The sequence below is a fragment of the Orbicella faveolata genome, unplaced genomic scaffold, assembly GCF_042242905.1.
Source record: "Orbicella faveolata isolate gen_17 unplaced genomic scaffold, um_ofav_v1 contig_36, whole genome shotgun sequence".
Lineage (NCBI taxonomy): Eukaryota > Metazoa > Cnidaria > Anthozoa > Scleractinia > Merulinidae > Orbicella > Orbicella faveolata.
The window spans coordinates 3,765,301-3,786,580 of NW_028301565.1; the positions used below are offsets into that span (position 1 = coordinate 3,765,301).

At 39.2% G+C, this 21,280-nt stretch overlaps 2 protein-coding genes across 4 annotated transcripts in view; one reads left to right on the forward strand and one right to left on the reverse strand.

The window, feature by feature from the left end:
- Nucleotides 1-74: 74 nt before the first annotated feature.
- Nucleotides 75-10,246, forward strand: LOC110042597 (ras-related protein Rab-14). Its single transcript, XM_020747961.2, has 11 exons — nt 75-181; nt 600-664; nt 1,464-1,517; nt 1,684-1,798; nt 1,974-2,036; nt 5,439-5,505; nt 5,699-5,740; nt 6,089-6,134; nt 6,446-6,476; nt 6,651-6,719; nt 7,431-10,246. The coding sequence occupies exons 2-11, from the start codon at nt 610-612 to the stop codon at nt 7,540-7,542; spliced, it is 654 nt and encodes a 217-aa protein (XP_020603620.1). The 5' UTR covers nt 75-181; nt 600-609; the 3' UTR covers nt 7,543-10,246.
- The window catches only part of LOC110042599 (BRO1 domain-containing protein BROX-like), an 18,937-nt gene continuing 7,600 nt past the window's right edge, over nt 9,944-21,280 (reverse strand). The window contains exons 16-18 of one of the 3 annotated variants that reach the window (XM_089275290.1): nt 15,853-15,871; nt 12,471-12,610; nt 9,944-11,928 (exon numbers count right to left, since the gene is read on the reverse strand). In XM_089275290.1, the coding sequence (XP_089131416.1) occupies nt 11,741-11,928; nt 12,471-12,610; nt 15,853-15,871 (347 nt within the window). In that variant the 3' untranslated portion in view covers nt 9,944-11,740. Of the gene's footprint in view, nt 11,929-12,470; nt 12,663-15,852; nt 15,872-17,810; nt 21,206-21,280 lie in introns of those variants that run through there. The other 2 variants (XM_020747963.2, XM_089275291.1) reach the window with 2 other exon arrangements.

Genomic DNA, 21,280 nt, shown 5'->3' on the forward strand with positions numbered 1-21,280 from the left:
TTTTAATCTTGCATCGAATCCTCTTCGTTCTCGTCGATTACTACTCGGTACAACCGAAGATGACCGAGTCAACCTACCCACAATGCCCTTAGCACCCGGGGCTATTTTCGAATCACGGGATCCGCCATATTTCTCGTCTTCGTCTTCCGGATTTGGTTTTCTATTTTGATTAACTGGCGAGGTAGGTGCTCTGTAATGGAACTTAAGTGTGAGAAGATCGTATATTTACTGTTCCTTAATAGACCAATGTAATTTCGTATTCAGTTCTTGACCGATCTTTCGTCATGGGGGTGGGTGACATTAGACTATGAGCTTGCAGTTTCTGCTGACCGCCTTTTTTCACGTGTTAATGCGACACAATATCGTTCAGTTTGTTACTGCAAAATATCTCGAAATGACATCTAATTCATACTGGATCAAATCTGGTAACCGTGATTTTTTGTTCTGAGAATAGTTTAGTCGCATATGAACCGTAGGCTAAAGAAAATTATACGCCAGTAGCTACCGTATTGTATTGCTTAGGCTGCAGGTAGAGAATTTCCGTCTTGGTAAAGCGCTTTAGCTTCCTCTGACGTATCCTTCCTCCTTTTTTTATTTAGTTTCCCGACCATGGCAGCAACAGGACCTTACAACTACTCGTATATATTCAAATATATCATTATCGGTAAGTTAAAATATTAAATATTATGGTACTCGCACTTTGTTCTTTGTCACCAGTCTCCAAATGAGAGCTGATTTAAGCTTGTAAGTCATTGTGCGTTTGCGAATGAGAGTTAATAAACTATTTCAGATTGAAATATTTATTTCATCTTCTTGCATGTTTACGATAAACTTTTTTCATATTTTTATTTATCAATATTTTGACACGCATCAGTAGTCTGTTGGTCATTTGAAAATACGGCGTGTCCATGTTCAAGGTTTTATTTGATACATGTATTTTATTTGATATGTAGTTTAAAGGAAGATGTATTAAAATTGGAAATACACCTGTTTCACCACAGTTTCCTTCTTTCTTTTGTGCTCGTTGTAAAGAGGTAGAGTTTTGAAGAGTTTTGTTTGCATGTCTCATGCTTTTTGCATGCATTTGCACATATTAAGACAAAGTAAAACTACCCACAGATGATGATCTTCTTGCTCTGCATAATAGATGAGTAAAACAGACACCCAACCTCACCAAAAGACATTCAGAACTACCATTTGCCCTCGCCCAGATAATCATCTTGGCAAAGGACAATTTTCTATTATTTTGCAATCTTGTACAATTTGATCAGTTTGAATCATACCTTGTTTGAGTCAAGGAGAGCTTTCATTGGTTTTTACTAGACATAGACATACTAGACATACTAGTACAAGACTGGAAATTGGTCATTGAATGTTGGACCAAATTTGCGATTGTCTGACTAATTTTACATTACGATTGCATATCTTGACTGACACACACTTCAATTGTTCTTGTTTTACAGGAGATATGGGTGTAGGCAAATCCTGTCTACTTCATCAATTTACAGAAAAGAAATGTAATTACACATGTTTACATTTTACCTAATTTCTAAAATATCTCAGTTGTTCAAACCAATAATGATAATTTGAGCAAAGTCATCATTCTGGTCATTTGGCTTTACCACGTGTATGTGTATCTTGCTTCATTCAATTATTTAACTGTATGTGGCTTGTCTGTTTTAGTTATGGCAGACTGTCCACATACCATTGGTGTTGAGTTTGGAACACGTATCATTGAAGTGTCAGGCCAAAAGATCAAGCTTCAAATATGGGATACAGCAGGACAAGAGAGATTCAGGTACGTATTCATGTACCAAGTTGTAGCAATAAACCTCACTACACCCATTTTCCTAGGACCTACATGTATCCCCTCCTCTGCTGCTTACTGCTTAATTACTTTCTGTTCAATTGTACACAAAAGCTTCTGACCAGTATTTTACATCAAATGCTGCCTTATTTTTGCAACTTTCTAGAGCGGTCACAAGAAGTTACTATAGAGGTGCTGCTGGTGCCCTAATGGTGTATGATATTACAAGGTAAAAAACAATTTTAACTTAAAACACCTGGTTTTTTCATGTATACATGTACACTTTATAGTAGAATCCCATTTGTCTATCAGAAGTCCACCAAAGTCTGGAATGGGTGCTCTGTGAATGCTAAAGAAATCTGAATTTGCCAGCCTAGAGATCATTTTGTTGGTTGCTAACTAGGAGGATCACAACCTCTGTGAATGAAAATGTTATGTACAATACAATTTGTTTTAATTGTTCATGATGTAAAAGAAATGACTTGAAGGGTGCCTGACCACTAGCACCAGTGTCTTAAAAATTAAATGTACATGTACAAGCTAAATCTGTAGGATACATGAATGTACCACAAACAGGGATGCAGTGAAGAGCTGGCTGGGTGTTACTGCCTAGTTTTACTGGCTAAAAGAGAGCATAAAACTGGCTCAAATGTCACTAGATTTTGACTAACTTTGAAGGTGTTAAGGGCTGAAAAACCGTTCAGGGCTCATTAATGAGCCAGTTTAGTGTTTATTTAGCTGCAGGCACAGTACAGTGCAACTTCTACTTTGTAGTGAGATGTTTTGCATCGAGTGTGGCTTATAAATTAGAGCTCTGCACATGTAATTCCATTTACTCAAAGCTTGCAATTGAGCAAGACAAACATTTCATTTTATTGGATTCTGATGCTCATTTATAAGGTAACTATTGATGTAATGCCCTATTCAGAGCATGACAGCTTAGCAAGATATTTCATATTACAGGGATATGGTCATGTTTGGGGAAAGTAATCAATCAAAGAACATTTGAAGAAGCTAGTCATAAAAGGGGATAAGTGACGATTTTGGTTGCTTTTCGTTTTTCTTGCTCCAAATTAGCTGAATTTTTGCATGTGGTCTTCAATGTAATAGAAAAACGTGGTTCTGTATTTTTGTCGCTGGTTTTTGCTTTGTTTTCGAGTTAAAACGTAGGCAAAAAACTTGGCTTTTCCTAGCCCTGTCTTTAGGAGTTTATTTGTTGAACAGCAAACGGGCAGACTGTTTATAGTGTATGAAGTCAAAACCAAATCCCACAGCATATAGAGCAGAAATCTGGGAACGGATTGTTTACACCGGTTATTGTGACGTGAACACAACACGTGAATTGATCGAGCGTCAAACGAAATGCCATCAAACAAAAAAGAGATGTGCCGCATTAGAGCTCTGTCAACTAATATCTTAAGCATTGTTTTAAAGTACCTTGTATGCCTACCTGGTGGTTGAGAGGCATCATAAAGCCTCGATAAACCCGTAAGTCATCAGCACGTTTTAAAGAATCAAAATGTGTTCTGAAACTTCGAAGGCAGCTGATATACCGTAATCGTGTTATCGGCGTTCGAAGTCAGGTCAAGCCAGGTAGCAAAGTCCAAGAGCAGTTCTTGCCCAAGAAAAATACCCTCTGGTGAGTTGTGGCCCATTTGCCAAGCGTTGCTAGCGTCAAAGTTTGGAAAGCGAGAACTGGTTTTAGACTTATAAAATTTGTCTTGTATCGACCGCCATGTTTTTCCGCGCACGAGACCCTTCCCGGCATGCATTACGATTACGTTCTGCGGACGTTTCTCGAACTGGTAACTAGATTTAAACATAATAATGGCCAGCAAGTGGCGATCGATTGTAACAGAGCTGTGATCCAGTTTGCGTTGATTTTATTTCAAATCGGTATGATTTGTAGTGTTTTGAGCTTCTGGGATCAGGGGACATGCAGATGTATGGAGACCCGTACGTTGCGCAGAAGGGTTAATCTGTTAATCTGTCAACCCTATTTATAGAGCGTTTTCACGTGGAGTCATCAAATTCTTAAATCCAAAACTAAACAGCCACCAAAGTTGTTATCCTCATCAGGCATAAGAGGTACCAGCGCATTTTCAACTTGGAAGTTATGGCGGTGCGTGACATAAAGCTACGATCGCGTTTGTCGAAAACTATGTTTTATCTCGTGATTTTTTAGCCATTGAAGACGTTGCCGTATTTGGAAAAGTGCTTATTGAAATGTTTATTTGTTTCATTTTATTTTTATTTACACCTTTTTTTGACCTGAAATCAGCATTTTTGAGCTGATACGTTGCGTGAAATTACCATTTTCAGGAGCCCATCATGGGCTCCTACCATTTTGCTTTTTTCTAAGTGAAACCAACATCCTTGCCGTCACGCGTTAACGTCAAATCAACATTTTAACCTATTTAGACTTGAAATCAACATCATTGAGCTTATGCGCTGCGCGATTTGACATTTTGCTGGTTTCTAAGGGAAACCAACATCCTTACCGTCACGCGTTAACGCGAAATCAACATTTTAACCTATTTAGACCTGAAATCAACATCATTGAGCTTATGCGCTGCGTGAAATTGACATTTTGCTGGTTTCTAAGTGCAACCAACATCCTTGCCGTCACGCGTTAACGCGAAATCAACATTTTAACCTATTTAGACCTGAAATCAACATCATTGAGCTTATGCGCTGCGTGAAATTGACATTTTGCTGGTTTCTAAGTGAAACCAACACCCTTGCCGTCACGCGTTAACGCGAAATCAACATTTTAACCTATTTAGACTTGAAATCAACATCATTGAGCTTATGCGCTGCGTAAAATTGACATTTTGCTGGTTTCTAAGTGAAACCAACCTCCTTGCCGTCACGCGTTAACGTGAAATCAACATTTTAACCTATTTAGACCTGAAATCAACATCATTAAGCTTATGCGTTGCGTGAAATTGACATTTTGCTGGTTTCTAAGTGAAATCAACCTCCTTGTCGTCACGCGTTAACGTGAAATCAACATTTAAACCTTTTTTGACCTAAAATTAACATTTTTGAGCTTATACGTTGCGTGAAATTGACATTTTGCTGCTTTCTAAGTGAGATCAAAGTCCCTACGGTCGTGGCGGGCCGATCCTTTGTTATGATAAACCGAGGCGAGACTTCGACTTATAACAAAGGCTTGGCTTGGTTATTATAACAAAGGATCGGCTCTGTTTATCATAACAAAGGCCCGGCTTCGTTTATTTGCAGCCTCGGCGGGAAAAGGGCGTTAGGTATTTTAATCAAAAGTCAACTTTGTCGAAAACGCTCCAAATTTCGCATAGAGTTTTGTTTAGGTACGTTTAGCAATGTCCCGTAGTTTTTCTAAACTAAACTTTGCTAAACTTTGCTTCGTTTTCAGGATATTGCGTATGCAAAAAACCACTCGGTTTTCCTAGCGGCGTCTTTATAAAGCGAAGCAAAAACCAGCGGCAAAAATACAGGAACACGTTTTTCTATTACATTGAAGACCACATGCAAAAATTCAGCTAATTTGGAGCAAGGAAAAAGAAAAGCAACCAAAATCGTCACTTATCCCCTTTTATGACTAGCTTCTTCATTTAGCTCACCATGTGATTTTTTTTCCTTACTTTAGGAGAAGCACTTACAATCATTTAAGTAGCTGGCTCACAGATGCAAGAAATTTAACAAACCCAAACACGGTAATTACCAGGCCTTTGTTGATGACTGCACAGGAGGGCTACACATGAAATGTCTGGTCTTGCGGTTGTTGCATGGGAGCAACCCACACACTCTTTTGTAAATTTTATCGTAGTTGAGGGATCGTTTCTGTTTTGCTGCATTCAAAAGGATTTGTTCTTACTAATAGATTATTTTTCCTAATTTATATACTAGGTAATATTTCTGATTGGGAACAAGTCGGATCTTGATGCACAGGTCAGTTCTGAAATACATGTTGCTCAAGAATTTTTTATATTTTAAATTGTTCCAGACTTTTCTCCAAGCTGTGAAAAACAAAATCAGATGTGTGGCTGGACACTAATCAGAATACATGTACGGATCAAATCACATGAGCAAGGTCCAAATCGATTTCTAGTGTGACCTTAGTTGATCTGTTAGATTTCGTTGCAGGGTTTCAGCCCCACATGTGCGCAGAATATGAGAAACATTTTGCCAACATGTAGTTTGTCCTAAAGCCCAGTTGACCTTAAATTTTTGTCCTATTGTAACTGCACTCAAAGTTATGCCTTCACTCTTGTAATGAGCAAGTATTTTTCCCAACAGAGGGATGTGACATATGAAGAAGCCAAACAGTTTGCAGAGGAGAATGGTAAATGGCCTTAATGGCTGTTGTATTTCTTTTATATTATTATGAACTTCTGTGGCCTTAAAAATGTTAGCTTGTAAACCTACAACCACAGATATACATATACATGTACTGTTTAGTTACTGTATATTGTACAATTTTCTTGTGGTATGACATGTATTAGTGACAAGTTTACTTGTTTTATTATAAGCTTTCACAAAAATGTCTGTAACTCTTTTGACATTACTGTGTACATATATAGTATTATTTTAATGATCTTAACTGACTGTACAGTAGTCACTTTTATAATCAGCTCAAAAATGTTTGCATTCCAGGACTTCTCTTTTGTGAAGCAAGTGCAAAGACGTGAGTATGGTCAACACATTGTTTAACTTGTTCTCTTTGTGTCTTCACACTAATTGATAATTAATTAATATGTAAACTGCAGCATTATGCATGTTTGATTAATTCTGTTACATGTTATAATGTAAATTACTATTCTGCAGTCTTTGTTCTAACCCAAGTTGTGTTTATTTCTAGTGGGGAAAATGTGGAGGATGCTTTCTTAGATACTGCAAAGAAAATATACCAAAATATCCAGGATGGAAGGTGTGTTTAGTTATTGTTTTGTTTACTGTTTTCACTGAAGAGTGCTGCACATGACGTGTATGTACAGTGTGAATTGTAGAAGTGTATTAATGACAGTAATAAAGCATCAGCCTCTCTTGGAATATAATTCCTCTTACTGTACTGTTTGTAATGCACTTTCAGGATTTTAGCTAAATTCACATCAACACAGTGTGAACATACACATTAAATTATGTCAAGAAGTTATTCTCTTCATCCATGTAAGAGGCACAGTTGCCTTAAATGTTAGGATGCAGATTCTAGATTGAGTCATCTGAGTTGAGTCCTTGTCTACTGTCCTCTATGTAGTGTTGTATTTTTGGGCGAGACATTGATTTAACAGAGTCTCCCTCCTCCCAGATGTGGATAAATGGATACTGACCAATTAAATGCCCTGGGGTTTACCATGCAATGGACTAGTGTCCATCCAGCAGCTTCAGGAAACAGAAACTGGAGGCATGCTCTAACGTGATGGGTGGCAAGACTTGAACAAGGACTTAACCTTTCGTTCTCTTTATTGGTTTCCTTGATACGGGATTAATATTTAATTGACGATACTATTTTATATGGTACAAAGCAGAGTTAGGTCTCTGCACCTGTCTTTGAGTGTGTTATTATTGTACATGCACACTTGGTAAGTGAGAGCTTGTTTACATGTATGAGTTAACTGTACCCTTGTTGTGATTTGTTTAGTTTGGATCTCAATGCTGCAGAGTCGGGAGTGCAACACAAACCTCTAGCAGGGCGACCATCGAACTCGCTGCACACAGATCAGCAAGCAAACCAGGAGAAATGTGCCTGCTAGCCAACTATCGCCGTGTCAAGATCTTTGATTTTAATCAGCTAACTTCAAGAAATTTACCCTGTGGGACACAGATGAGAGCATGACTTATTTTCCATAAATGGTACAAATCATCGACTTAGTGTAACATTTACATGTAGATACCAGATGCGATATAAATACTTATTATATACTAAGTAGTAAAGGGGAATTGGTGGGGATTGGCATCGTCTTTACAAATGCCATTTGCCAGTTGTTTGACAGTGTGTTACATGTGGTACATACATGAAGTATTTGTTTGTTCCTGCTAAACTGCCCACCACACTAACCAGCAAGAATGATTACAGTGGGCTCAGGGGATTCCAGGAGAATATATTTCTGCTAAAAAATTCACAGTGGTTAAACTTGTCTTGCATGTTAAACAATGTAAATGCAATGATATATCACTTTGTCTATTTTTGCAATCTATCTGGATATGGTTATTACAGTCTGTAAATGCCTCATTCAGAAGGGCAGCCAAGGTAAAAAAAACATTTGACGTTTGTTTGTCTAATAACAAAAATGCTAGGTCCACTGACTACCAGGTATTCCTCATTGGATTGTCACCCAATGCTTTGTTCACATCGAGGGACAGTCCTTAATGAAGGAAATTGTTAAAACTTGGTATTGTAATATTTGTACATTTCTTCGTACATAGTGAGGAGGGCAATACCCAAGTGAATTGTTTTAACCATTCAGCACCAGGCTTAAAATAACAGAAATTAATTTCCCCTTGCTTATATCTTTTGAGATATCCTACAACCAGATGAGATAAGATCAAGACCGTTAACATGTTTTAACATGTACATAATTATTGATGATGCCTTAACGATCAAGAAAGGTTAAAAAATCTTGGTGTTACAGTAAGGACCTGAAGGATTGACACTTGAAGTACAGTATTAAAATACGTGTACATGAACGATGGTATTCCAAGACAACAGATTATGTGTGTTAATATTTCATCAATTTCCTAAAAAAGCTTGTCTGTCTGTCCTTTGAGGACTAACTCCGTTTAAATGTACCAACATGTATGTTTTTTCAAGGCAGCCTTTCCCATTTGGTTCCACTGAGTGTCCAAGTCAAAAAAAAAAAAAAAATCAAAATTTAATTTTGCAAGATGATAAACAAGCAGTTAAACATGAAAGTACTGCTCAACACACTAGGGTTTAATCCACAGACTTAAAAGTTAGAACCATCTTGTACAGTGTAATTAACAGAACCATGTGAAATTATTGTTCGATAGCTCGCACTCTTAGCGGGTTACATCTGAAGACATCAAAGTTAGTATCACAATGATTGATGCAAGGTTTGTTGCCTCTGGGAGTGGGTTAAGTTGGTGTACTCATTTACAATTACATGATCGTGAAAAGCCTGAACTCTTTCAAGAGCTTCACTGCGGCCATGCAGTACGGCAAATTACAGGTTTAATCAAGACTTTTTAGCTTGTAATGTTAATTAGAATTTGCTGCTGCATAGTTTTGCACCTTGAACAAAGGTGCCCTTGATACATCTAGGGATTGAATCTACTTGTAGATTAATTACATTGTGATAGAGGTTAGCCTGTCATTGTGGACTTTATTGGTACAGTATCACAAATCGTTCTCAGAACATTGTCAAATGAGATTCTTATTAAGCCATGGTAGCCTAGTGGGTGGTATTCGCTCAACCGCAGCTCATTCCTTTGTGAAATGGTCGCACAAGTCTAATGTAACTAATTTGTTCCGTTACAGTAACTAAGGCAACCGAAAGTCTACTGCGCCTGCTACGGGTAATCCTTTTGACGCTTACATGTATATGATACCAGTGGACCATAGTTTCTACTAAAATGACACGAAATTGTTGTACAACTGAAAATTGTGATTAAATTAAGTACTAAAATACGCAACGAAATCCAACGGTAGAACGCGGGATTGTCTTTTGCAAATATAAAGAAAAGAGCTGTGTATGTTTATTGTCGCTTCGCTACATGTGGCATTCAAACCTCGCGGGTTTAGCGAGGGGAAAATGAAGAGCAAAACATCTGCGTTGTGTTTAATTTGAACGCTGCAACAGCAAACAAAGTTAGACAGAATAGTGTTGTTTTGCGGCAAAATTTTCCTTCCGTTAAATGACTGTGATTTTGATTCTGACTCGCAATTTTCGTTTTTCCCTCGAACACAATCACTAATTTGTTTCTGGGATTTGGTGTTTAGAGTCCTTTTCGTCTTTACAGAGCCTGGAAGGGAGTTTGCGAAGGGATTTGCTCAGTGTAGGAACGAACTGAGTCAGGAGCGTTGCCCAGCGGACTTTTTCAAACTTCCTTTCAGCCTCTCCGGAGTAAAATCGATGGTGCGTAGTAGAAGCTGGGAGAAAATGTTGGGGTATGGGGAATTAATTATAACATGTATTGCTAGATGCAGTCTCCTTTATTTGTTATTTCATCTAATTCATAAATTCTTTATATACAGTAACTCAATCTAGCCTGCGTACCAAGCGTTCCAGTACGAACGAAGAGCTTTTTCTTTTAGCCTCGTCTATTTTTTGCCCTCGCCCAATTTTCGCGCGACCACTGAGCTAGCAGGCGAGAAACTCTTGGTTCGTGCAGGAACGCTTGTTACCCAGGCCACACTAAATCTGAATCTTCAGACGTAACGTAATGTCAAAAAGTACCAGTTTAGTTTTTAATAAATAACTAAAAATGAAAATTCGATTTGTTTATCCAAAAATACTTTAATTTATAATATGAGTCTTCTACGCAGTTTTCTCCTTTTTTCGAGAAAATGCGACATTCATTCTCATCGTATTTTATTGAAGCTGAATTTTGAACATAATGCTATCACTGTGTTTGAACGACATGTCAATTTGACGAATAATATTTGGAAACTAAAATATTCCACGCCTCGACATCCCCGTCAAAATTGTTTCAATGGCTCTTTTTCAACAGCCTTTACATCAGGATTTGGGCTTTCTCTCATTGTCCCTATTCGTTATCAAAGAGGCTACTGGATTGCGATTTCTATGCGAGAATCATGCTTTGTTCGATTGCAGCGCGAATGGCTATGGCGACGAACAGCGCGATGGGCACTGGGCACCGAGTAGAAATCCGTTTTAAAGACAGAACGAATGGTAATATACTTCCCTGTGCCAAGGTTGTTTGGGTTGTTTACCGCTCGAGAAGAATATGTTGTATTTGAAGATTCACTAAAGAAAACCGACATTTTGGCTTGAGGCCTTGAAAGCCAAAAGGGTTTAAACTGGTGAATCGAAAACGAGAGTGAATCGTGGCCCATTGAGGGCCTGTTTACAAGGAGAGAGGGTTACCCTAGCAAGCGGGTTACTCGCACATTTCCTCTTTTTTTCTTCGTCGCGTTTACAAGGCAGCTGGGGTTACCTGGGTAGGCGGGTTACCCTATCTGCTTGCTAGGGTTACCCTGGCAGGCGGGTTAACTTTTTCCCTTGTAAACAATCCAGGTAGGGTTAACCCGCCTACCCGGGTTAGCTTTCTAATTGTTTCCAGACCCTTTGAGCGTAACCGCGTATTAAGTTGTCCCGGGTTGTAGGGTTACCCTGCCTGTGAAATTTTGCTTGTAAACCCGGGCTATCTTTTGCCCTCCAGCTGGGGTTAACCGCTTGCTAGGGTAACCCTCCCTCCTTGTAAACAGAGCCTTACATGCCAACAGGAATTTCCGGTTTTTTTCTAAATGGAAAACAACGTGGACCTTAATAGCCCTCGAAAATAGTAGGGGAGGGGGGTACTAAGCAATGATTTATTCTGGGGGGCTCTACCCCGAGGCCCAACCCTAGCCCATTCCCAATCGTATACCAGTTTACTTTTTTTTTTTTGCGGAAAAGGCCACCATTACCCCTAAGGACTCAGGCTTTTACTTCAACTCGTTAATTCCATACCCTCATGTACGCCTGCAGCCAGAAGGTAATTCTTGCGGGAGTTCTAAGCCGGCCCATCTCCCCGCCTGCCGTGGTTTTCAAATAGCAACAACTAAAACCTACAAAGTGAAACTTTTAAAAGCGCAGCGCATGAAGAACGCAGCACAGCGCCCCATTGTGTTTTCCAAAATCCTCACTTTTCTCTCCAGAAGTCCATTAGCGTAGCATAATTAACCCTAGGAATAAATATTTTAACAAGAAATAACACTGTACAAGTAGGCCTAAAATTATTATTTTTTTTAGTCCTTCTAATGAGGGGTTATTTGTCACCAAGCTCCACGTCATCTGTCCCACCATAGCGAGGCTTACTGCCCGCTGTCCAGTTAGCTTGCTGTTTTCCTTTCCCAGACGCCCACTTGCACGCCAGACAAGGAGCCATTATGAAGACTTCAAATAGAAATGTTAAAACGTTGGTGAATACTCCACCTTGAGGGCAACATAAACGAACTGCGGAACGAAAAAAGAAACTAATCAATCAAAAGCAATAAATGTTAGCACACGAGATTTGTGTGAAACCACCTTGTGTCATATCAGAAACATTTTGGGCAAATTTGCTCAAAAATCGAACACAATTCGCGACATGTAGACTTTTACGGAAAAAAAAATTGAATTAAAGCTAAGCTTGCATTCAATTCACGAGTCTATCAGTTTCTACTGGATAATGGTTTTTCCTGAACAGTGTCGCTTTAATTTCCGTTGCTTGACAAAAAGGGAACTGGATGGACAAAGAACAGACCCAGAGGACACTGGCTCGATCGATCTCTAACCTCTGACCGTTCTGTCTGGCCCGCCTGGAAAGAGCCAGAAACTAGCTAAAGACACTCGCCTCAGGCGTCATGCTCCTTGGTACTGCACAGAACAAAAAAAAAGTCTTGTGGAATAGGTTGACAATCTCGACACGGTTATGAGGCTCAGTAATGCTACTCACCTGGGAATTATAGGTATAAAATTTTAAAAAAATGAAATACAGTGATGCAGTTGGTACTTACATGGCATGAGAAGAAGAACAAAAATGAATCCTAAAATTGATAAAACAACAAATATTGGCATGAATATTGTAACGAACATCCATCTCTGACATGCGCACGCTGTGTACTCGTCACCGTCATCATCACCGTCGTCATGGTAACTCTTTGTCTCGCTGCATGCTTGGGATTGTCTTGGGGAAGATTTGCTACCATCTAATAAGAAAGTGAACAAAATGTTACGCGTTAACATTTTGTAGGTGACTTCTACAGACGTTTTTCTCTTGTTTTTCTCTTGTAGAACACTGTTCAGGCCAGTCAGCACGCGGTCAAACATCGTCTAGAAAACACGGAACGGGTAGAGCCTCTACAGTTACATTCAACCATGATGTTGCCCTAATAAATCACTGCGCGCGATCGGTAGATCCTACACTGCTTAAAGTGTGTATTTCGTGCTTATTGTCTCTCAATTCGACGATCTGACGCGTTTGGAACGAGGAGCTGTATAAATTAGAGATTTGTCAAGACGCTAAGATCCTTACAAATTAGCTCAAATTGAACAAGAATAAATTTTGAAAAAACCCTCTGGCCACTTCGACCAAGCAAACGTGAATTCTGAAACACATGGGCTGTTGGATCAAAGAATACAGTCATGCGAAAAAGAAAACTGAAAAGTGTAGACTGAAAATAACTTACATTTGAAACAGTCCATCGATTCATCAAAAGCTTTGAGAGTGAAGCACTCAAACTACTGTAAATTTCCAAAACAGCAAGGAATAAAATAAATCAACCAGCACATGATATTCATTTGTGTCGTCTCATTCAGACTGCAAAGGAAACTATAATATGCAACTACAACGTCTTCACCAAGGTGCCCAGATGTTCGGCTCGTGTAAATGCCAGCTGATGAACAGTTATAATGGACTGATTAACCGACAATAGAAAGTGTTTAAGAATTTGAAAGCCATTGATCCGGCTGATCTGGCTTTTGGGTTTTTTTTTTTGTTTTTTTTTTTCTTGTCTTTTTTCAAAGCTGGTGCTGTTGTTGCTGTTTGGCTATATCGTTGTCAATTGTACCACTAAAAGTAAAAATCCACAGGAATAGTTGTCATTAGAGTTTGCGGTTTACGCCCTCACATCTGATTGACTTTCCCTAGCTATAGCTAGCGATACAAGCGATACATTCAAAAAATAATTCTTCTATCCATGCTTTTCGACTCGCAGTGTAATTCTAAGACAATATGTAATATATTACTTTGCCAGGTAAAATAATATGAACAAAGGAACAGTAATGCGTGAAAAATGTAAGCAGCTGACGTCCTAATAAAGTATGCACTAGGAATTTGGTTCATATCATAAAATGTTAGGCACACATCAGAAACAGACGAACAAAAAAGAACATTTCAACAAAACATGTTGTATAACTGTTAGGTAGAACCTGTTGTACACGTTTGAGTACCCTGATGCACAATCCAAGATGTTGCAACTTCGTGCAACAGTTTAGTCAAACGTATGCAACCTGTTATACCACGGGTTTTATGCTGCTTTGAGATGTTCCGTGTGTATCGTAACTCCGGCCAACTCAAAACCCCTTACAGAGTTGTGCAAGCTCGGGAGTAGACCGTTTTCGATATATTAAAATTCATCTTGGCAGTGAAGCTTAGAGGACACAAACAATGGAAATTGAATGGCCATGTTTATTCATTTCTTGTGTTTGTGTCCTCTAGGCCTCAAAATCACGCTGAATTTTAACATCTCGAAAGTGGCCTATTGCAACTGGCACTTCAATGGTACATCACAATGTTGGACATGACAATGTTGAAAGAAAATTCGTCCTCTTTCAGGTGCTTTGTGCCTGGTTACGTAAAGTCTGCATCAGGCCAGTGGCCCAAACGGCTGGAGCTTATCCCGGTTTCTGTAGTCACTGTTTCCATCGCAAGGTTAACCCCAGCAATAAATTCGCCGGTACCCTTTTATACACCTGCATGGGTGGAGAGAAGCACCGTAACAGTCAAGTGTCTTGTACAAAGAACACAACGTAATTGTTCCGGCCAGGGCTCAACCTAGCGTTCAGCGCGCTAATCAAATAGGGCCACCGCGCCTTCGTCACCTTGTGAGCTATCACTACAGCATAAAATCTATCAGAGGAAGATCACGAATGAGGTTTACTAAGGCTGGTTTCCATATGATTGGTGCAATCGTTACTATCACTCCAGAAAAAGTTCATCGACCCATACGAATATCACTTCCATATGATCGCCACAATCCTCCGTAGGAAAAAAGATGGCGACTGGTACATTTGCCCATAGTTCTCAGCGAACGAAAACCTTAACAACGTTCATAAAAATGTACAGAAAAGTTATAAAATCTTCAAACCTAGGCTACAAAATGTCCTTAGTACAGGGAAAAATACTGTAAAAATTTGGCTTTTTTTGCCTCATAGGCTGTGTTAGGTTCGCAAGGTATTGTGGTAAAATGTACAACCGCCATCCTTTTTCCTACGGTGGATTGCTACAGATTGCAGCAATATCAAGAAGACTGGAATCTAACGACGCACGGCATTTAGCATATTTTTCATCACAAATATCGCTACCATCCCTGGAGAAGATTGTCGCGATAGAATTAAAGTCTAAATATCCCAGCGATCGTTGTCTCAATGATCGCTACAGAGTTGTTTCCATATATTAAAAAAAAAAAAAAAATCGGCGATAACAGTGATGGCAACGTGTTCTGAATAAGCAAAACCGTGCGCATTTATAACGTATGCGGAACCTTACGTCTGTCTATAATAATGAGTAGGAACTGACGACGATAAAAAAGAGAAACAAACGAGAATGTTCATTCGATTTGCAAGATTTAAAGACCCCTTTAATGCTATAAAAAGTTGCTATAAATGAGCGTACGTGACAACATGCATGAACTCTTTGGCCAGGTGATACGGCAAACGATGTCAATCTTCTTCGGCACCACCTAGATTTAACGCGACGCTCACAGAAAAAAAACAGAATTACATTGATAAGAAATCGAAAGATACCAAAGAAACCGAAAAGGTCGCTTTCTTCGCTCCCTATTATTCAGGGCCTGGTTGTTCGAAAGCCCGTTAACGCTAACCCAGGTTTAAAGTTAACCGAAGTAGTCTTTTTTCTTGTGTAAAAACGTTTTTGACTACTCATGTTTTGTGTAGTTTGAGATTATTCAAACTCAAAAGTGAAGGACAAACTGAAAACCTCACCGAAAATTACCAAACCCAAATCAAAATTCTCGCTAATCCTGGGTTAGCTTAATCGCGCCTTGAACAACCCGGCCCAGGGGCCTGTTTCTCGAAAGCCCCGGAAAGTTTTCGCGCCCGAAAAACCATTTTTAGTTAATCTGGCTTTAAAGACAGAGAGGTGTACACGCCTGAAACTTCTTGTACGGAATGGAACCTCTGTTTATACTAAGAATATGTGAAGAGAACAGCTCGATAATCATAAGGTTTGATATTTTGCTCCGGCTTTCCGGGTGCGAAAACTTTTCGGGACCTTCGAGAAACGGGCCCCTGGGGCCCGTTTCTACTACTACTCATCCTCATCGTGCCCATGAGGATTCTTGAGGCCGGAAGGGGCCCGTTTCTGAAAGGTCCCGAAAAGCCGTAGCAAAATCTCAAACCTTATGACTACAGAGCCGTTTTATTCACGTATTCTTAATATGAACAGAGGTTCCCTTCATACAAGAAGTTTCAGGTGTATACACCTCTCTGTTTTTAAATGCCGATTAACTAAAAATGGCTTTTCGGGCCCGAAAAGTTTCCGGGGCTTTCGAGAAACGGGCCCCAGGACTTTAAGTGACCAGCGAACAACAAATTATAAACGTCACCGAGAAACTACTTGCATCAGGGACCGGAACCCATTGGATCGTCTCGGTGCGTTAGCTGTTCGTAAGGCCTTTAATCCCCTCCGATTTTCAAGTGAATTGTTACCTCGAACTTTCAGGATATGAGAAATTCAATTAAAGCCTGTTGTTTTCGGTTCGATAAAAATCTCGTTTTGGGTACTAAAAAAGTCTGCTGTGATTTTCGAAAAAGGCACTAAGATCTAAGTTTTTCGTAGAATGTACAAAAAAGCCCTGACTTGTGAACTGGAGACTCGAGTTCCCCTATAATGATCTTCTTGCCAAAAAAAAATCGAAGGACGCCGCAGGAACCTTCTGGTCGCTTTCTTCGGTTCCTAATATTCAGTATCTTTGTGATAAACAAACGATAACTTATAAAAGCCGCCCGGCCATATTTCGATAGCTAAAATAATTCCAGCCAAAAATCAGTCAGTTATATTATAAAGACCCTTGCAATTGACAGGATTTGATTGGATGATGCTGTATTGCTGTTACGACAATGCCCTATGTAAATGAGTTTTCACAAGATTTAGCATTCTCGCTTAAAAATATGACTGTAAGTAAAGTTTTTTTTATTTCGAATGTTTCATCTCAAATATAGCGGCATTTTTAAAGCAAAAATCCATAAATCCAGCTGATTCTTTCGAGGACGAACCTTGTTGAAAGCTGAACAAAATACAATTATGTTGGTGTTAAATTGCATTAGCCAACTTGTGCGCGAGTGTTTTTTATATTAGTTTAAAAGATGACAGGTGAAACTGCTTCAAAACGCCAACAAATTCACAAATCTACAAGAAACTAGGGGTTTAATACAAAGAAACCTTTCCATCAACGGTGTAACATAGATCGGACGATAGTTACAAAAGTACTTTCGCCAGTTTTTCGCAACATTCTCCTTTTTCTAGTTCTTCAGAAAATTTCCCGCCTACTTGCAAACAAATTTGCATCTTAGCTCGTAGCATAATTAGAAAGTACGACCGACGTTCTGTTTTCTTTTCTCGCTCGTGTTTTTCGGTTGTCAAAAAATATAAGCGATTGTTGCAGTAACAAAAGAGAAAAATTATCAAAATAAAAGCTGATAAATTCAGTGTGAAATGCTAATTTTTCTTTCTCGCCTGTTGAGAGTAAACACTGTAATTTTCGCACTTTCTTTCCAGTTGTAAGCGTTTGTCGAATATTTTCATGTATACCTTCTGTTCTTTTCAAAGTCTTTCGGTAAGCCCATAACCGTGTTGTGCGAGGTTTAACATCGCTTAACACCGCATAACGCGGGTGGAAAAACCAAAAAAAGACAATGATGCCAATATTTTTATATTACAGAGAATTACCATCCTTGCGCCAGCGAAACACCTCTTCAAGCGCGAAACATCAACAAATTAACTGCGACGAAGAATTTGCTTGAATAGTTTTCGAAAAATCAAGTGGAATGTAATCAACCGTTGATAAATAAATTATTAATAAACATTTAGAAATACAATGGAGTGTGGCCTAAACCTTTTCTCCGCTGCGCTGTCTGTGGCGATAGTTTCCTCTGTTCCGTATCCAGTAAGGTTTCCTTCTCAGGTCCACTGTCTCTTTTTTCCGTTCCAGAATCAACAAAGCTGCTAGCTTGGCCCAATTTTCCCTGAGAAACGAATCCCGATTGCGCGCGGGAAATAGGCACTTCTTCCTGAAACTGACCCCTGTCGTCCATTTCACTTGGCCCTGTCTCTTCCTCCGCAAGTTCTCCTATCTCCAACATTGATTTATAAACCGGCATCTCGAGATTAATTATTGCTTTTGGTGTTGGTGGTCTGACCAACTCGTATTCTTGGCGTAGTTTCTCAACCGCGTCTTCAAGAAGCCTTCGTTGACCGACCGGTAGATTCAACTGGGGGTAATCTTCCTTTTTCAACGCAAGAACCGCGGGCAAGCAATCGATTTGATGCGTTTTCACCAGAATGTCAATTGTGCTTTGGTTGATAAAAGAATCTTTCGCCCAAGCTTCAAACAATTCGGCACTCCCAAAAGTATCGTGTCTTCGAAGTAAAGGCGGCGGTTTTCCTGTCGACGAATCTGGAGAAGATTCGTCCTCTTTCACTTTAGAAAAGAAAAACATGCTGGTACGGTTGAATTTTCCTCAAAACTAAGGAAAATTGAACGAACTACTAGAAAACCATTTGGGCGTCACACACAATGCTTTATTGACTCCTCAAAGAACAGATGGGGAAGCCCATTAAATTCAGCAAGCCACGTCAATGAATATATATTCAATCAAGTTTCCGTCTACTTTTTCCGGCCACATGGTGTTATGAAAATTCGATAACAATGCTTCCAGAAAAGCGGACATAATTTGTACGAGAAACCGACAGGCCAAATCATTTCTGTCACAACAAGGAACGACAAGGGCCAAGATAAAAAAGCACCAAGGATAAACTCTTGTTTGTGTAAGTGAATATTAACATCAAACTTCGCGCAATTACTTGAAATCTTTACTTCACATCCGGTTTTTGAGCGAAACACGGCCACGAATCATGAACCGAAATGGATATGTTTTTCGTGAGATACAAAGCGAAAATTATACAAAATGTTACTTGGCATAAAGCCGCATGCGCCATTGGTGAAACGGTCACAAGTATTTTGGTGTTGCTGAAGGAAAAGATATCTCTCTGGTTCATTGTGCGCGAACGAAAGAAAACATATCAACGCAAAAATTAATAGCCTTTTATTTCTCTCTTCTCCAAACTAACCTTGATTGATGGTCCAAAATAACGGGCGAAAAATATAAACACCCAACTGCGCAAGAAGCTCACTATATGTGCAAAGGGATAATTTTTCTCTTGAGCAATTTTCTTTAATAAACGGTAAATGGGACTAAATTAAGAAATGAAAATTCTTTTGTGTTCGTTTGACAAATTTTTCTTCGGCTTGAGATTCGAAGAAAACATCAAAACAATGGAAACCCATCCATCCTCGAGTTTGAGGATCGTAAAAATGAAGTACGCTCGCTTTGTAATGTTGACTGATTTTCTCGTGTATTTACGTATGCTGTTCATGTCGTGTAAATCCCCTTGTTTATATACCTGAAGGAGAAAGCCTGCAAAACAACATAAGGCACGCGCCGAGCAGTCGAGTTACGAGTTAATGCGCTGACAATAAAACATGAATCTATCGAATTTTAAATGAATAAATTGTTAAAAGCGGTCAAGCTACAAGTGAGCGAATAAACTTTATTTGCCTAATTTTATCCTCTCCCTCGTTCACTCTTTGACTCCTCTTGAGAGACGAAGCCGAATGCCAGAAAATCACAGGGAAAATACGGCTGAGATAAAACACGGGAAATATACAAACGGACCAGTGTACTGTCATAATCTAACATACACACGCCGGCCGCACAGAAATAAAGAAATAAAATCAATTTGTTCAATGAACTGGGATATTTCATCTAGTATTGTTATTAAACACGAAGCATTTTTTAAAGACATATTAACATAGCCAACGCGTATACTCTAGAAACAATCCACTACCCCATTCATTTTATTTTAAGCAAAGGAGTTTTAAAATGATTGGCAATATTTGATCAAATTCTAACAAACATTTTAGGACATTTTCAAGAGACTAACGTCTAACTCAGTAAGCTAGAGTACATTATTCAATAACTCCCGAAAATTAAACAAACAAAACAAGTTGAAGGTTGTCTTAATTCAGTCTTCAACCTTTCAAATACCATGGTTTGCGCGATTTTGCTAAGTTTTCGTTGTTGTTCTCTGCTGAGTGACCGCGCCAGGTGCTTACTGAGTAGCCGCGCCAAATTGTTAAGAAAATCCGCGTGTTTTTCTTGAATGTAACTATGTAAAAAGATGAAAGCACAAGTGGTAAGGCATTATGATTAAGCCCTTTGTAGAGAAATAAAGGGAGAGATGGTAATTTACCCTGCAATGCCTCTAGAATAACTTTGCCACCTTAGAAACCGTTTAATAGCCGAGAAATCGCTATTCGTTTCTGACGATTCGAATTACCCTCGAAAGCTAGCCAGTAATAAATATCGCAAATTTACAGAAGTGTAGGCCACTGGGCCTAACACCATCAAAATTCAGTTAGAAAATTCGAGAAAACTTAAAATGCTCTTTGTTTCTCATTCCATGGCGCGATAAACGAAACAAAAGAAAAACCCGTGAAAGACTACTTAACATATAAAAAGAGAGAATCTAAAGCGAATTCAATATTGGTCCGCATTTTCAAAAGAAACAACGAACACTTTGAAGATATACAGGACAATGACTTTACCGCAAAACTTTTAGACCAGCAGTTTATTCAAAACTAGCTAACTACACAAGAAGAACAACGTGCAGCATTAAGCTAAAATATGACGGCATGCAAAAATTTAGGTTATCTTTTAACATCGGACGAAGGAAAAGAAATAGCTATTTGAAGACATTTATAATGGGTGAAAACAATACTGAAAGTAAAAGGACACCTGTTGCGTTTATGATAATACCACACGATTTTTATTGCTATTTACATATCCTTAAGTTACAATTTAAAACGTTAAAAGCTTTCGTTAGTTCACCACCCATATCTGGTGTATATCTGCTATCAATTAAAAGCATGTTTTTTCCTATTTCAAAGTAATTTACTACTATTCCTCAATATGTGCTGTCAACTAACTCCAGTCGTAGAACCCACGCTAGAGGCGACTTAGTCTGTTACCAAGGCGAACCGAGAAAGCGATAGATATGAGTAGCATTTTCTACTGATCAAAGAGCAAAGAGGGAAAGTTGGAGACTTCCTTGCGGTTATCTAGGGGAGGGGCCCGGAGAGCCCCCCCCCCCCCCCCTATTTTGGGTCAAAAAAATATTAGAGAAGGAAGAAAAGCCGGCAGGGCAGGTATAACAACCCCCTTCCCCCCCCCCCCCCCCCAGCTCAAGGTCTGGATCCACCCCTGGTTAGTCACCTTAGTGTCCAACTCCAGTTGGCACGAGAAA

What these genes read in the sequence shown, in the direction of transcription:
- LOC110042597 (XM_020747961.2), top strand. Translation starts at nt 610, where the DNA reads ATGGCAGCAACAGGACCTTACAACTACTCGTATATATTCAAATATATC. An exon ending in ATGGTGTATGATATTACAAG is followed by an intron (nt 2,037 to 5,438) that starts GTAAAAAACAAT and finishes TCCTTACTTTAG; the next exon opens with GAGAAGCACTTACAATCATT. An exon ending in CAAAATATCCAGGATGGAAG is followed by an intron (nt 6,720 to 7,430) that starts GTGTGTTTAGTT and finishes TGATTTGTTTAG; the next exon opens with TTTGGATCTCAATGCTGCAG.